This window comes from Marmota monax, unplaced genomic scaffold (assembly GCF_021218885.2).
Source record: "Marmota monax isolate L192 unplaced genomic scaffold, Marmota_monax_Labrador192_F-V1.1 WCK01_AAM20220418_F8-fsc00133, whole genome shotgun sequence".
In the NCBI taxonomy this organism is placed as follows: domain Eukaryota; kingdom Metazoa; phylum Chordata; class Mammalia; order Rodentia; family Sciuridae; genus Marmota; species Marmota monax.
The window spans coordinates 3,143,073-3,159,498 of record NW_026694821.1 but is presented as its reverse complement, the minus strand read 5'-3'; the positions used below and the strand labels follow the sequence as shown (position 1 = coordinate 3,159,498).

Sequence of the window (16,426 nt, the reverse complement as noted above, 5' to 3'; positions counted from 1 at the left end):
CGCAGAGTGGATCAACCGCTAGGTGGGAAACGGATTGCGCGCCGCGACCCTCAGCGGGCGCCACTCGCACTAAACTCCTGCCAATCAGAAGGAGCCTTGAGCAGGAGTCGGGACCATCAGAGGAGCGCATCCAATGAGGAGTCAGCTTCGGGTCGCCTCAGGAGAAAACATTTCAGAGTCCCCGCGGAGGGCGGAGAGGGAGCGGTGGAGTTTGGCCAATCACAGGGAGCGACTCACGTAGGCGGGACGGCAGCCAATCAGAAGAGCGCTCGCTCCACCGCTCTCGGCACGCGCGTGGAGTCTTCCCGATCCCCTGGGGGCCAGCGCTGCGGAGACCGGCTTCGGTTCGTTGGCAGCAGCGCTAGGTTCCTGCGGGCTTCTTGCACTCCTGCTTTCCCCCCCCCCCAGGACGGTGCAGGCGTCTGGTGAGATATGGCTAGCTCGTGTTGCGAGGAAGGCGTGGGCCAGGAGGAGGAGAGTTTTCTGTACTTTGCCTATGGCAGCAACCTACTGACGGAGAGGATCCACCACCGAAACCCCTCGGCCACGTTCTGCTGCGTGGCCCGCCTGCAGGTCAGTGGTCCATCCTACCCCTGCGACGGCGGGCGGGTGGTGCACACGTCAGGACCAGGCTCCCCGAAGGCGCGTCCTGAGGGGTATGCCTGGGCAAAATGGGCCAGGAATGCAGTTCATTCGGAGGCGTGGACGTCCGGATTTTGGGGGGATCTGGATCCCGCCTCCACTGCTTTCAAGGCCCTGTGCTTGACCCCCTTTGGACTGTGTACCCCTGCAGCAGCATCCTCTCAAGCTGCCCTGAGCTTTCTCCCTCTTGACGTTTCCACCACTGCTGTTCACTGCATAGCTTTGGCCCCTTCTGTCTTCTCCACTTGGGGACATCCTCATAGAGCTCATTCAGTTGGTACTTTACAGAAGCCTTCTCTGACCTGAGACAGAGAATTAGTTGTTTTGTTACATGGTATTGTAAAAATCTATTTACCTGTTTTTCTCTCCTGATCTAGGAGGTCCTGAAAGTTGGAACCCTGTCTTCATACTAACAGCTGTGTTCAGTTAGGTCAAGTGACTGGATGAACTTTAACCAACCTTGGTAAATCATTGTTCTTCAAAGGACCTTAGGAGACAGTACATTTCATTCATTCAGCACCTGTTCTGGCACTGAACGCTGACGATACAAAGATAATTGAGTAATACAAAGATAATTGAGTAATGTTACTGCTTTGAGGACCTCCTGATCTATAGGAGACAGGTGCATATTATGTGCAAAACATTTTTGACAGTGTTGAGCTAAACAAGCATGATCTTTGCTAACCTCGTCAGAGTTCTTAGTTGCAAGCAACAGAAATAGGCTGATTTAAGCAAAAAAAAAAGAGAAAAAAAAGTGTTGAAAGGCTGCTGGAGAGCTCACAGAATGACTAGAAAGGCAGGAGTACAAAGCTGACAAAAGAGACAGACATAAAGGGAGGTGCGGCCCCCTCTGATAGACAACAGAACCAGCGCAGGCAGCCACTGTTGCGCCTTTGCTGAACTTGTAAATATGGATGCTGTGTGTTGCATCACCACCTGCGCAGTACCCAGCCACTGTACTGCATCCCAGAACTTCCCAAAACTCACACCACTAGGGTGGAGTCCCTGTCCACCCTGAATATTAGCTTCTAATTCAAAGCCCCAGGTGGATGTCCTGATTGGCTTAAGTCTTGGCTGCAGATCTGTGCCTGACCACCTTACTTTTGAAGCTTCAAAAATGGTATTCAGTCTCTGGTACCTCATACCCCAAACTCATAAAATATGGAACATCCCAAATGTGGAAAGAGAGTTCAAATGTTTATAATCGGAGCAGAAGGAAGTAATATTAAGGAAGAGCTATTCATTTACAAGTATGATCAGTCTTAAGAAGGAGATATTCAGGGCTGGGGGTGTAGGTATGTGGTAATGTGCTTGCCTAACATGCATGAGGCCCTGGGGTCAATCTCCAGCAGCACATATACACACACATGCAGACTTTCAAGGTCTAAGAGAATATATAACCAGAGGACCTGTCCTACCCAGGATGTTCAGGAAAGCCCTCCCTTTTAAAAAATGTGACTTTTAAGCTAAGGCCTAAATGATTGGGGAGGTGGAGAGAAAATAGAAGAGCATGTACAAAGGACCTGAGAAAAGAAGAAGCATGGGACTAGAGGAATAGGAAAGGACAACATCCTAACAGGACCACAGAGGCCTAATAAGATTTTAGACTGTATCTCAAAAGCAATGAGAAGACCCATTGCAGAATGGAAGCAAATGAAAGATCATATTTACATCTTTGAAAGGTCATCCTGGTCACTATGGAAAATGAGTTTAAAGGGGGATAAGAGTGGGAAGGTCAGGTAGTTTTTACATTAGTTCATGCCAAAGATACCAAATGCCACCTTGAATGGATTTGAATAGATTAGAGGGATATTTGGGAGATAACGTTGTTGACGCTTGGTGATTGAGTCTGAAGATAGGACTTGAGTTTTTGCACAAGACCAATGTTGATGATGACAGAGGGAAGAGGAAAATCAAGTTTGGGAGGGAAAAATCTGAACATGCTGAGTTTGAAATGCTTGTCCCAAAGCCAAGTGAACAGAAAAGTACTAGTGGACATCTGTTAGCTACATACTATGTACTAGGCCCTGTTCTAAGCACTTTTGAATCTCAGAGGTGGGCTGGGTTTAAAGATAATCAGTTTATCAGTATGAAAGTCTAATCAATCTGAAAGTTTAGATGGCATTTGAAGCCACTGGAGGTGATGAGATTGTCTTGGGCAGGTTGCTGAATGGATAGAGAAAACGGCCTATACTGAATCTTGAGAAACCCCAGTGTTTAAAGATAGGGTAGTCAGGGAGGAGTTGGCAAAGGGAATTGAAGAGATTAAGGAACAGCCTGAAAATGAGAATAGAAGGCAGACAGGTGAGGGTGGTTAGCCATGTCACAAGCAGCTGAGAAGTAGAGCAAGATGAGAAATGAGAATGGTCCATTGGATTTAGCAATAGACGACCAGTTCCTGGTGTGGGTTGTAATTTTCATCAGATCTCTGATTACCCGCCAGGGATGCTTGGCGCTTGGAACACCCATATGGCAATTGAAGGTACTGGTCATTTGAACCATCCTTTTTTCCGAAATGTGTGACACAGTTTTTGAGAAAATAGGCTACAGGGATAAACTATAAATGTGGAAAGGACCTTAGGTTATTATCTATTCCAACCTCTTTCACTTTACTATTAAGGGAATGAATTGCTGAAGAGATGGAAAGAAATCTTCCTAGACCAAGCAAGCCAAGTTAGAATTTTCAGTCTTCCCCAGGACTTATCCCCTGATGGCTCATCTCTGATGGAAGCATCTAAACTAGAACCGTGGCTCCATTCTTATTAGTTGTGAGACCTTATGCAAGTTGCCTAGTCTTTCTCAGCCAGTTTGTCTTGCTGTAAAATAAGTATAAATAAAGTTTCTGCGGGACAAAAGGAGATGGTCCACATAAAGCTCAGAATATAGTTTATAGTGCCCAATAACTTTCCAGGGTTAACTGCTCCTATGATTTTTGTGGATAAATAAATACACTTCATGAATATTAGAGTAATGGTCTTGAGTATACAAATCACCCTCACATGCCAGTTCCCTTAGGATAAATATAGTGATATAGGCTGCTAGGATACTCTGCAGGCATCAAAGTATAACCCCCATGTAGCCATCAACCTGTTTCTCTCTAAGTAAAATTATATATGTGCACATAAGTAAACTGGGGAGTAATTTGCATGCAGGTTGTGTTAAGGTAGTGAGGCTATGAGGTTTTTTCCTTAAGTCTTTTTTTTTTTTCTTTTTTGCATGCTGAGATGCCTGTACTGATTCAGCATGTTTCATTTTTTTATGGAAAATATGAGAAAAAACATAGTTCTTCAGATCTGTGTCTTTGTCTGTTAATCTCTGTATTTTCCACAGCTGCTTTTATATAGAAGGAACTTAAAGCTTATTGAATGCTTTAATTGCATGGAGTTCAAGGTAAATCGTTTTTATTTTGAGAAGGGAAATGGGGGTTCAAGTGGATATTGATTTTATCACTTTGGCTTCCTTTGCAGGATTTTAAGCTTGACTTTGGCAATTTCCAAGGCAAAACAAGTCAGAGGTGGCATGGAGGTATAGCTACCATTTTTCAAAGTCCTGGCGATGAAGTGTGGGGAGTAGTATGGAAAATGAACAAAAGCAATTTAAATTCTTTGGATGAGTAGGTGACTTCTAATTATAAGTTTAAAATAACTGATTCAGAAGTGAACTGTGTGTAAGCATGTGTATTTGTGTGTTAGTTTTCAAAACCATATTCTACAAATGTATTCTTTACACTTAGAACCAACATAAAAGGTATAATAGTGAGTTTTAAAGAATGACATTTCTGTTGAGATTTGGGGTGATGTTTGTAATCTCTTATGTAGAAAGATGGGAGCTCTGATTTTTTTTATAAAAATTTATGTTTGTAGTTTCAGATTGTAAAAAGGCATAAAGACTTTTGTAATTGTTACCTATTTTTATTGATTTTTTGAAAGCAAGTAGATTCACTTTTTGAAGAACAATTCTTGAAGATGGTAGTTGAGTCAGTCAGTAATAGCAATTTGTGAAAGCATCTAACAGCATATTAGAAATTTGATACTTGTTATAATAAGAACTCTCAGAGTTGTATGGCAGAGCATTTAAAAGAATTTTTTTTAGTTGTAGATGGACACAATACCTTTATTTTATGTATTCATTTTTATGTGGTGCTGAGGATCAAACCCAGTGCCTCACACATGTGAGGCAAGCACTCTACCACTCCAGCCCTGGCAGAGCAAATACAAAGAGAACGAGTCAAAAGAGTGGACCTTGAGAAGAACATGTTATCTGACATGCTTGATACTGTAACTCACATAAGAACCAGCCACACTCCCTCTGCTCTTCTCTGAATGGATATTCTGCTGTCAGAAAACTTCAGTTAATTTTTTTGTAGCCTAGACAACCATGTTTCAGGAGTTTAAAAATGGAAATAGGTACATCTAAGCAAATATTCTAAGATGATTACCACAGATCTGTTGGAAGTATACCACCTGCAGTTGTTCTTAGGCGACTTCTAGGGATAGGTTTCAGGATTCCTGAAGATTCCAAAATCAAAGAATGTTCAAGTCGCTTATAAAAACTGGTGGAGTATGTGCATACAATCTATGTACATCTTCTGTATAATTTAAATCAACTGCAGATTACTTATAATACCTAATACAATGTAAATGCTATGTAAGTAGTTTTTAATACTGTATTTTTTATGAAATGACAAGAAAAAAGTCTGTGTATATTTAGTTCAGACCCAATTTAAAAAAAAAAAAATATTTTCAATCTGGGGTTGGTTGAATCTGGATGCAGAACCCATGGATACATTGGGCCAACTATAATATTAAGTCTCAGGCTTTCTAATTGAAACACTAAAGTCCTTTCGATGTGGTGGTAGTTATATGTTCCACTAAATTTCTAACAACATAGGGAGCAACTACATCTGTATAGTTAAGTTGTTAATACTGTATCTGACTTGATTAAAAGTCCTAAATTGCCTGTGTCACATGTGGTTGAAATTTCACTCTTCTGGTTTCAGGCAAGAAGGGGTTAAAAGTGGAATATATGTTGTAATAGAAGTGAAAGTTTCAACTCAAGAAGGGAAAGAAGTAACCTGTCGAAGCTATCTGATGACAAATTATGAGCCTGCTCCCCCATCTCCACAATATAAAAAGGTAAGCTACTTGGACTTTTGGTGAATCCTTTGTAATTTTCACTGAGATAAACTACAGAATATCTTGGTTTTTTTTTTTTTTTTTAAGGTTTTGTGTGTTTTCAAAAATGATGGGCAAATTTTAGAATATGGTGCATATTTATGTGTAATGATAGAACTGTTTCTGAAACTGTTCATTAAAAAAAGCCTTTATAAATTTATATAAGTCACAATTCTAGACATGTATTTTCTTTTTTAAAGTAGAAAAGCATATGATTTTTTGGGTTTGTTTGTTTTTTTCCTTTTTATGGCACTGGGTTCTAAATCCAGAGTGGTGCTCTGCCACTGTGCTACATCCTAGTACTTTTTATTTTTTGAGACAGCTAAGTTGCTGAAGCTGGCCTTGAACTTGCAGTCCTCGTGCCTCAGCTTCCTGAGTATCTGGGATTACAGGTGGTCACCACTGTGCCCGGCTTATGAGGGTATTTTTATTTTATTTTATTTTTTTAGTTTATATTTTTTTTAATATACTTTTAGTTATTGATGGACCTTTATTCATTTGTTTTTGTGTGGTGCTGAGAATCGAACCCAGTGCCTAGGTGCTCCACCATGGAGCCATAACCCCAGCCCAGTGAGTATATTTTTAATAGATTTATTTTATACATGGTTTTTATAATCTTTTTTTCTTTCCCCTTCACTAAACAGTGTTTCATGAACACCAGGATTCATTTTTCTGGGGGAAAAATATATTCCCTAATGCTGAACTGTTTTTTAACCCTAGATGGAAAAAGAAAAGTCACTGGGCCTTTTAAAATCAGAGAAATCACCCTTGTAAGCATAAGACAAGAATGTGGGGCAGAGACCCTGACATGCCTTTTTAGAAACCCAAGTTTAAGTGCTTACTGGCAAGGTCAGTTGGAACACGGCACTGTGGAGGGTTAACATAGTTCCCAGACCTAGTCAGGGATGTTCTAGTATGGATCCTAGAGTTATTATGGATCTTGGTATGGATCTTGAAAGTGCCACTGGACACAGTTGCCTTTTAATTCAAAGCAAGAGTAGACAACGGGATTAAAACGAAAGCTTTACTTTTTTTTTTTTATAATTTTTTTTCTTAAAAGGTTATATAAATAAACTTTTTGTCTTAATATAAAAATATGTTAAATCATGTTATTGCATAAAATTGACATTCTGCAAAGATGACTCAAACAGCTTTGAAAACTCCGTATTCATTCCTACTGTGTGAGAGAAATGGCTGTTTCTCAATTTTGTTCTATAATTATTCTGTAGTTACCTGAAAGCTAATATCTCAGGCTTTTACAATACAAAAGAAGGTGTAGTCTGCTAAATTAAAATAATATTCCTAACTAAAAGCCATTTATTTATTTATTTTAACCATTTCTAGGTTATTTGCATGGGTGCAAAAGAAAATGGTTTGCCACTGGAGTATCAAGAGAGATTAAAAGCAATAGAACCAAATGACTATAAAGGAAAGGTCTCAGAAGAAATGGAAGACATTATCAAAAAGGAGGAACAAAAACTCTTTAGAACATAACAGTATATCTAAGAATATTTTATGTACTAATATAAAATATTTGTAACATTTAAGAACAGGGATCTGGGATATCACTATGTCTCATCTGTTTTCACCAATGTTTGGAAGGGGTACCTCACTTGAGTGATTCTATATTTTCAGACTATAAAAAGCAGCTGGGTTAAGAGTTAGACAAAAAGGGACTATGCAATTCTGGAGTGACAAGTAGATGTGGGTACTCCTGTGGACACTTAAAGCTCATGTCTTGGGTTGATCTTAAGTGTCCTCTTGCTCTGTGACAAGAATAGATTTACATTCTGCTCAGTGATGGTGCTGGTGAATTGATCTGCTCTGTCTGGGCTTTTTTTTTTTTTTTTTTTAAATCAGTTTAATCAGAGTAAGCAAACTAATGGCAAGTTGATAATAAAATTTTGGAAACTAGAAAGATGGGACACCGTCCTAAGAGGAATAAATGTAGTGGTGGTTTAACCCGTTTTCCCTACCAAAGTACTCCTTTCCATTGTGCTGTTAGACAAATCATCATACATGCTGGAGCCAGTCTTGGCCATGTGGAGTCTGTATGCATGGAGAAATGCACAGACTCTGGAGCCAAGCAGCCTGGGTTCAGTGATCAGTCCCACCACTTTCTAGCTATGAGACTTTAGTTTATTTGATGCTCTGTGACTTACCCATAGAGTAAAGAATTTCTTCACCCACAGGGTAAGGATAATCAATATTTCAGGATAGTTTGGAGGGACAAGTAAAAACGTAATAAATTTAGGTCAAAGCCTGGTGATAAATATTAACAATCATTATTGTCCTCATTTAAAGAATTCAGTTTGTACATGGCCATTCTTGGAACAGGATTTTAAAATAGAAGAGTCAGGATTATGAAAGAAGGAATGTTTCAGGGATAGTTACCATTTGAGTCTTGGCTTTTCAAGAAACAGTTAACATTGAAAAAATAAATGGTAACATCACTAAACTTATTTACTGAATAAATGAGGAAAGAAGACTCACAAATTAAGCTATACTGATTATCAGAAACTCATGTCTGTGTGGTGGGCAGTGAGCTGTCCTTTTAAACTTGAATGGGAATGAACTGGGCACAGGAACATAAAATAAAATGTGATTTGTTCTTTTGAGGTAAGGCCCAAATCACCTTCAGGTTGCAGCAATTATTCTGTAGTGAAGTTGAGCTGTAGACCACAGATAGATGTGATTCATAACTGTCATACCTCATGGTTTTCCATATACCCTCCAGTATTGTGGTTTAACTTCTCCCCAGAAGACCAAGTTTGTCAGCAACCCAGAAACCAGTGACAGTAAGGCTCAATTTTGCTACAGATACTAAGACCTGAATATTACTCTAATAGTCTGTCTCACCAAAGATAGCAACTTCCACTAAGGATTCACAATGCTAACACCAAGACCTTCATGTCTGGCCTTTTAACGAAAATCTGATACTCATGAGGCACACTTTTTCCAGTTGTTTTCGAGGTAACACCAAATGTCATATGTTGGATTTCCCTTTCTACCAGAGACTTTGACCCTCTAACCACAAAATAACCAGATCCTGGATAAGCCATAGTTTTGAAAAGGGTTTCTGGGGTTGTAAGAAAACATAGGCTATCTTCAAGGTGGACCAGCCCCTTCCCCACAAAAAGAATGAAGGAAGATGAACTGTGAGTTGAAAGAACAGACTGTACTGAAGTGACCCTGATGTCCTGGGATTCAAATGCCAAAGGCAGCTCCAGAATTGGACTACAGCTCCGGAGCACTCCTGCCAATGGACAGGAAAACAATCTGAGAAACCAGGACCCTTGAAGAGGAACTACTATGGTCCCCAAGTGATAGCTGCAGTGCCTCCTGCAAGTAAAAGCAGAAAAAAAACCCAGATTTGTTTAAAAATCAAATTTTAAAAAATCCACAAGATTTTAAGATATTATCAGAAACAGAGGCTGGGGTTGTGGCTCAAAGGTAGCGAGCTCACCTAGCACGTGGGAGGTGCTGGGTTCAATTCCCAGCACCACATAAAAAATAACTAAATAAAATTAAGGTATTGTGTCCAACTACAACTGAAAAAAAAATCAGAAAAACAGACAATAAAATATGTAGGGAGACTTTGAGTTCTGGGATGAAGTAGAGATACGGTTCCATATTTCACTAGTTAAATGCAACTAAAATCTGTGAATATAAAATATAATGGGAAGACCCTAAAAAGTGGAGAGAAGGCAGAGTCCTAGCTAGGGACCTCAGGCAAGACACAGTGTGGTGCTGAATTCCCTCATATGTCACAGACTTGGGTTTGAAAAAGTGACCCAAAAGTACTATGTGAACACACATGACAGGAAAAGCCTGCTATCTCTAGGCAGAGGCCCAAGAGAGAGACAACCTAATAAGACAACTTAGAGAATAAGCATTCTAACTGCAGTTATCATAGAAGAAAAATGTGGGCTCCCATCTCTACCTCTGCCAGCAGAGGCCAAGCAGGGAGCTTAGATTTCCATACCCCCTGAACTGGAAGCAAGGCACCCTAACCTGTCACCACCAAAGTAGTAGGAAAAGGCCTTTGAGGGAGCCTCCTCAGAGCAATAAGCCTCCCTCTGTCAGTGTGTCAGAGAAAATCATGTGGGAAGCTTGGATTTAAACCCTCATCTGATGGTAACAATACCTGTTTGCCTTCCCTGTTGGAGTGGTTTCAGAGTAAACTCGCAAAAGTAGACTTAAATACAGTCCACAGTCTCATAATCTCTAATATGCCCAAGTTTCAGTTGAACGTCATTCATTCTGAGAAAAAGCAGATCCCAAATTAAAATGTAAAAAGACAAACCATAGATGGCCAAAACCAAGAAGACAAATATGTTAGAATTATGTGTTAAAAGGTTTAAAACTGGGGCTGGGGTTGTGGCTCAGGGTATTGCAGCCTGCCTTCAATGTGTGGGGCACTGGGTTTGATCCTCAGTATCACATAAAATCAAATGAATAAAAGTATTATGTCCATCTACAATGAAAAAAAAAAAAGATTTAAAACTGATAACAGAAAAATGTGTTAAGGAACTTGCTTGAAACAAGTGAAAATGTAGACAGCCTCAGTGAAGAAATAGAAGATATAAGGAAGAACCAAGTGGAAATTTTATTACTAAAATGTATAATAGAAAAAGAAATGAGAGAACAAACTGAAGACAAAAAACAAAGTGGCGAACTTTAGTCCCAACATATCAATAATTGCATGGGATATAAATTGTATACTAGTTAAAAGAGAAATTGGCAGAGCAGATTAAAAACATGACCTACCCTTATTCTGTCTACAAGATACATCAACTATTATAAGCAGTTTAAAGGTAAAATAATGGAAAAGGATACATGATTCAGGCATTAATCAAAGGAAAGAATAAATGATTGCATTATTATCAGGTAAAGTGAGTTTCAGAGCCATACAAAGATAATACCAAAAACAATTAAACTATCCTTCATGAATATAGATGCAAAAATCCTTAACAGGGGGATTCAAGATGGCGGGCTAGATGAAGGCCGCATTCCTGTCACTCCATGACTCCAGATTCAAGCAACAGGAATACTGCTTCTCTGTGAGGTGGTTAAAAGAGGGATTTCACTAAAATATTGGACAGTCAGCATGTCTTAGAGACTCAAAAATTTGGCTCCATTAAACAAAGAAGAAAGAGCACTTGGAGCCAAGCCAGTTGTGGTAACACTGGCAGATTTGGTAGGGGCACTGGTTCTGGTTCAGCACAGAGGGAGGGAGAACACAGAAACACAATGAACAGATTTAGTATGAAAAAATCTGACATCAAAAAGGCAACCCGCCCTTAGCTGATCTAGAGGGTACACTGTGCACTAGTGCCTGAAAAAGGCCCTCTGTTTCCCAGATGGCCATGGAGAGCCATCCTGAGGTGGCCATACTGCAGTTGCTGTCACAGGAGTTGGAAGATCTGAGCAAAGAGGCTAGAACATCTTGGCAGGCTTCGGTATAGCCTAGGGTATATCTAGCAGAATGGGAGCAAACAGAGAGAATATTTTACCCAGGAGTATTCAAGTCAGAAAAGTGAAGGCGAATCTGCTTAATCCCACCTTTGAGTCTGGTGGCTCGTGTTACCAGCTGAAGCAGGTTGGGAATCTGTCAAGAGTTGGGTGTAAATGCTTTCGAAGACTAAGCCTAGAAAGTCTGTGTTCATGGTCAGCAGAGGGGGTGGAGGATTGACTCCCCCACCCCGTGTGTAGAATCCTTGGGAAGCTTCAAAATTCCAGACTCCCAGGAGAGATTGGCAACTGCCAGGCCCTAGAGGGGTGTTGATCTAATCTCTCCAGAGCAGACACCACCCACCAAAGCCCCTAATGCCTGATTAGACCTAAGCTCTCACCTGCTGGAACTCTACCCTCAGAATTCTGCAGACACTGGACCGTGGGAGTGCATCAGTTGGGTCTATGCAGGAAAAATCTTCAACTAACAGCACTTCCCATCCCATCCTACCTCATTTTGAAACCAGAGTTTAGAGATGAGACTCAATTCTTGCTTCTGTTGGTGGGTGGGATCTGCACAAGCTGCAGGATTCTACAGCAGAGAAGTGTTGCAGCTTTTAATGGTGGACCAAGCCCTCTAATGTTGCAGCAGACCCAGCAGTTCACTGTCAATTTCTTCTTTCAGGCTTCTTGTGAATCCAAAGAATGAAATCCACAGAACAAGATGAGTAAGAGTAAGAGTAGTACTTATTGAAGAAAAGAAACAGGAACAGAACTCTTGCAGTGCAAGAGGGGACCAGATAGGTTTTCTCCCCCAGAGCATGCTAGCCTAAGGGTTTATATAACATGTGGGTCATTGCTATTGGTCCAAAATTATGCTAATTAGGGTTTGGAAATGTACTGACACTATTGGTCAATTCTCGAGTCCTATAGACTTCCATTCAGCTCTGCTCCACTTCTATTTTCTGGCTGCTGATTAGGAAGCAGGAGGTTGAGGGCGTCAGATAGTCTATGCTTGCAGGCACTGCATGGAGTATGCTGCTGAAGTAGGCATTTGTACTTGTGCCCAGTCCTGGCCACTGGAGGATGACAGGTTGGTATTCATTGGTTGCCTTGGTGCTGGCTTGTAGTCCCTTAGGCCCACTGCACCTGTATGGCTGGCTACATGCAGCTGAGGGCTGTATTTGCTGCCCACACTCTAACCCACTCGGACTGAGTCTGCCACTCCACCCACTGTGCTGCCACTTCTTGACAGAGACCAGTAGGTCTGTTGCATGGCTTGGCAGCCAGGGAGGTGTGTCAATACTGGGGAGAAGAGAAGCTGAAAATTATTCGAACCATCTGCAGTCTTAGGCCACTCCAACACAAAAAGAGGAAGAGGTTAACAACCCCCAGCCCCTTGTTTTTGTTCTAGCACATACCTCAAGAAGAAACAGGGGCTGGGGTTGTGGCTCAGTGGTGGAGTGCTTACCTAGTATGTGTGAGTTGCTGATCCTCAGTAGCACATAAAAAAGCCAACAAAATGAAGTTTCAAAAAAGAAAGAAAGAAAGACAGGCATAGACAGTAACCATCCATTCTCATCAAAATCTACTTTGATGCAGAGGATTCTTGAATTTTTCATTAAAAATCTTTTCTTTTTGTTTTTGTTTGTTGTTTTGTGTGGGTGTGTTCGCTGTGCTGTTTGGTCCATGGACATATATACATATTTGTTCCTTTTTTCTCATTTTTAGCATTGTTTAAATGTGGTTATTTTTTCTTGCTTTGTCTTTTGAGGATTAAGGTTTGTTTTTTGTTTTGTTTTGATTTGGTTTGGTTTTGGTTTTCTTTTCTTTTGGTACCAGGGATTGAACTCTGGGGCACTCAACCACTGAGCCACATCCGCAGCCCTGTTTTGTATTTTATTTAGAGACAGCATCTCATTGAGTTGCTTAACACCACACTTTTGCTGAGTCTGACTTTCAACTCAAGACCCTTCTGCCTCAGCCTCCTGAGCTGCTGGGAATACAGGCATGTGCCAACACACCCAACAAGATGTTTTCATTAGTATATTTTGTTTTTGTTTTTATTGTTTTCATTTATATCTTTCTCTTTCTCTCTTTTATTCTCTGACAAATTCTATTGTTCTCTTTTTCACTTTCCCTTCACTTTGTTACTTCTCTTTTTTCTCCTCCTTTATTACAACCATCACATGCTACCTCTCTTCTGCATTCTCTGGTCACTTCATGAAATTGTAAATTCTTTTCTATCTTTGTGTCACATTTCTCGCTCTGTTTTTACAGTTTCTCTTAATTGTGCTCTTATCATCTTTTAGAACTAATTGCTGTATATAACTCCTGTCCCTGCCATTAATGCTATAGCAGTTATTACTGCTGTAGGTGACACAGTTGACACCTGTTTTTTTTGTTTTAATGCCACATATAGTTCATATGCTTATTGTTTTTTGCTGTTGGCAGTTGCTGACCCTATAATTTCTGGGTTTTGTGGCAATTAACATTGTAGATGTCATAGTAGGAACCAAGTATTTAATGCTGTATATTATTTGCATTGGTTGTTGCTGTTATTTGTTTCTCCCTATTCTGTGAGGTTCTGGGAAACGACAAGGACACTACAAGTTCACAGGGTAGAAACTCTGCTGCTGAAGTGAATTAAAAAGAAAGACAGTGCACATTGCCCATCACACAAATTGATGACACCTAACATTCAGCTTTTCTTTAACACAGAGAATAGAAGAGGAAAAAATCCGAACTAATAACCAGGACTCAAGTAGAAATGGTTAGGGGCAGGCCCTCAGGTCTCACCAATGGACATCCATTGCTATAGCAAAAACAGAGAGAAATAACACAAAGGCTCAATCTAGATCATTAACTCCAGGACACTTTGGCAAGTGAAGCTGTGCCTACAAAGGCCCACAAATAAGAGTGGAAGAGAAATCTCTTCCAACACATGCATAAAATCCAACACAGGAATATAAGAAATACTTTTTAAAAACAACCCAACACTTTCTAAAGTACATAATTCACTAGCAAGTGACCCAAAATATATTGAAGAGGATGAAATATAAGGAATTCAAACAAATCATTATAAAAATGATCAATGAATTCCAGGAGAGCACAGGGAAACAACTGAATGGATTAAGGAAGTCAGTACAGAATAGGAATGAGCAATTCAATAAGGAGGTAGAAATATTGAAAAAGAACTGTTTGGATTATGAGAGTTTTAACCCAATCAGTGAATTAATCCCTTGATAGGATTAATTGGGTAACAAATGAGGGTGGAGTGGGTGGGGTGTGGCTGGAGGAAGTAAGCATTGGGGATGTGACTTTGGGGTATATATTTGTATTTGGAAAGTGAAAGATACCTCTTTCTGCTTTCTGATCATCATATGAGCTGCTTCCCTCCACCACACGCTTCCTCCACGAAGTTCAGACCCACCTCAAGCCCCAGGGAATAGAGCTTGCTGTCTATGGACTGAGGCCTCTGAAACTGTGAGCCCCCAAATAAACTTTCCCTCTTTACAATTGTGTTGGTCAGGTATTTTAGTCACAGTGGCAAAAAAGCTGACTAAAACAAGAACGAAATCTTGGAAATGAAAGATGTAGCAAAGCAAATAAAATGTTCAGTTGAAAGTCACTCTAATAGAGTAGACTATGCTGAAGACAGAATCTCAGAGCTGGAAGACAAAGTGGCCAGCCTTGAACATTTGGATGGTATTAAAAGAAAAAAAAAAAGTAACCATGATCAGAATATGCAAAGACTCTGGGACAACACAAAGAGATCAAATTTAAGAATCCTAGAATTAAGGAGGAATGTGAGGTGCAGGCTAATGGAGTGTGTACCTTTACAGGGACATAATAACAAAGATTCCAAACCTTCAGAATGAGAAGGACATCCAGATACAGGAGGCATTCAGAACCCCAAACAGACAAGATTAAAAAAGAACTTCTGCATGACATCCTATAATTAAAATGCCTAACCTACAGAACAAAGATAGAATTTTAAAAGCCACAAGAGAAAAACGTCAGGTCACATTTGGAGGCAAGCCAATCAGAATCACTTTCACTTTCTCAGTACAAACTCCATAAACCCCAGTACAATAACACTGAGTGTTTCAACACACCTCCCTCACCATTAGATAGGTCATCCAGACATAAACTTGGTAAAGACTTTTTGGACCTGAAAGATATTATAAATCAAATGGAGTTAACGGACATCTGTGGAATAAGGCATCTTACAACATCTCAGTACATTTTCTTCTAAGCAGTTCATGGAACCTTCTCAAAAATAGACCATATTTTAGACCAAAAAGAAAATATTTTAAAAAAACTGATATAATTCCTCAGATCATAATGGAATGAAATTAGAAATCAACATGACAAAACCATACAGAAACTATATAAACACATGGAGATTGAACAATAAACTTTCAAGCAATGAATGGGTGATTAAAAAAAGTCAAGGAAGAAATTTAAAAATTCTTAGACTCAAATGAGAAAAGTGATACAACATACAAGAACCTCTGAAATGTTATAAAAGAAGTCTAAGAGAAAAGTTTATAGCTATGAGTGCCTACATAAGAAAATCAAAAAGATCCCAAATAAACAACCTAATGATGCAACTCAAGGCCCTTTACAAACCAATTCCAGATCCAGTAGAAGGAAACAAATAATTAAATTCAGAGACAAAATCAATGAAACTGAGAATAATAAAATAATACAAAGGATTAATGAAACAGAGAGTCGATTCTTTGAAAAAATAAACAAGATTGATAAGCCCTTAGCCAAACTAAATAAAAGAAAAAGAGAAAATTTGAATTAATAAAATTAGAGATGAAAAAGTAGAAATAACCACAGACATCTCACAAATCCAGTGGATCACTAGAGACTATTTTGAAAATGTATATGCCAATAAATTGGAAAACCTGGAAGACATGGCTATGCTCCTAGATAAATACAGTCTGCCAAACTGAATTAAGAGGACATAGAAAATCTGAGCAGACCAATAATTTGTTATGGGATACAAGCCATAATAAAAAGCCTTCCAACAAAGAAACACTCAGGACCAGATGAATTCTCAGCTGAATTTTATCAAACCTCTAAAAACTAACTAATGCCATTACTCTTCAAATTATTCCATGAAATAAACAAATGGAACACTA

General features: G+C 39.7%; 1 protein-coding gene across 1 annotated transcript; it reads left to right on the top strand.

Annotated features, from left to right (window-relative positions):
* The first annotated feature begins 269 nt into the window (after positions 1–269).
* On the top strand, positions 270–7,617 carry Ggct (gamma-glutamylcyclotransferase). The gene is made up of 4 exons (XM_046426064.2): positions 270–573; positions 4,110–4,255; positions 5,642–5,777; positions 7,161–7,617. Exons 1-4 carry the CDS (start codon positions 433–435, stop codon positions 7,308–7,310), a joined length of 573 nt encoding a protein of 190 aa, XP_046282020.1. The 5' UTR covers positions 270–432; the 3' UTR covers positions 7,311–7,617.
* Positions 7,618–16,426: the final 8,809 nt, after the last annotated feature.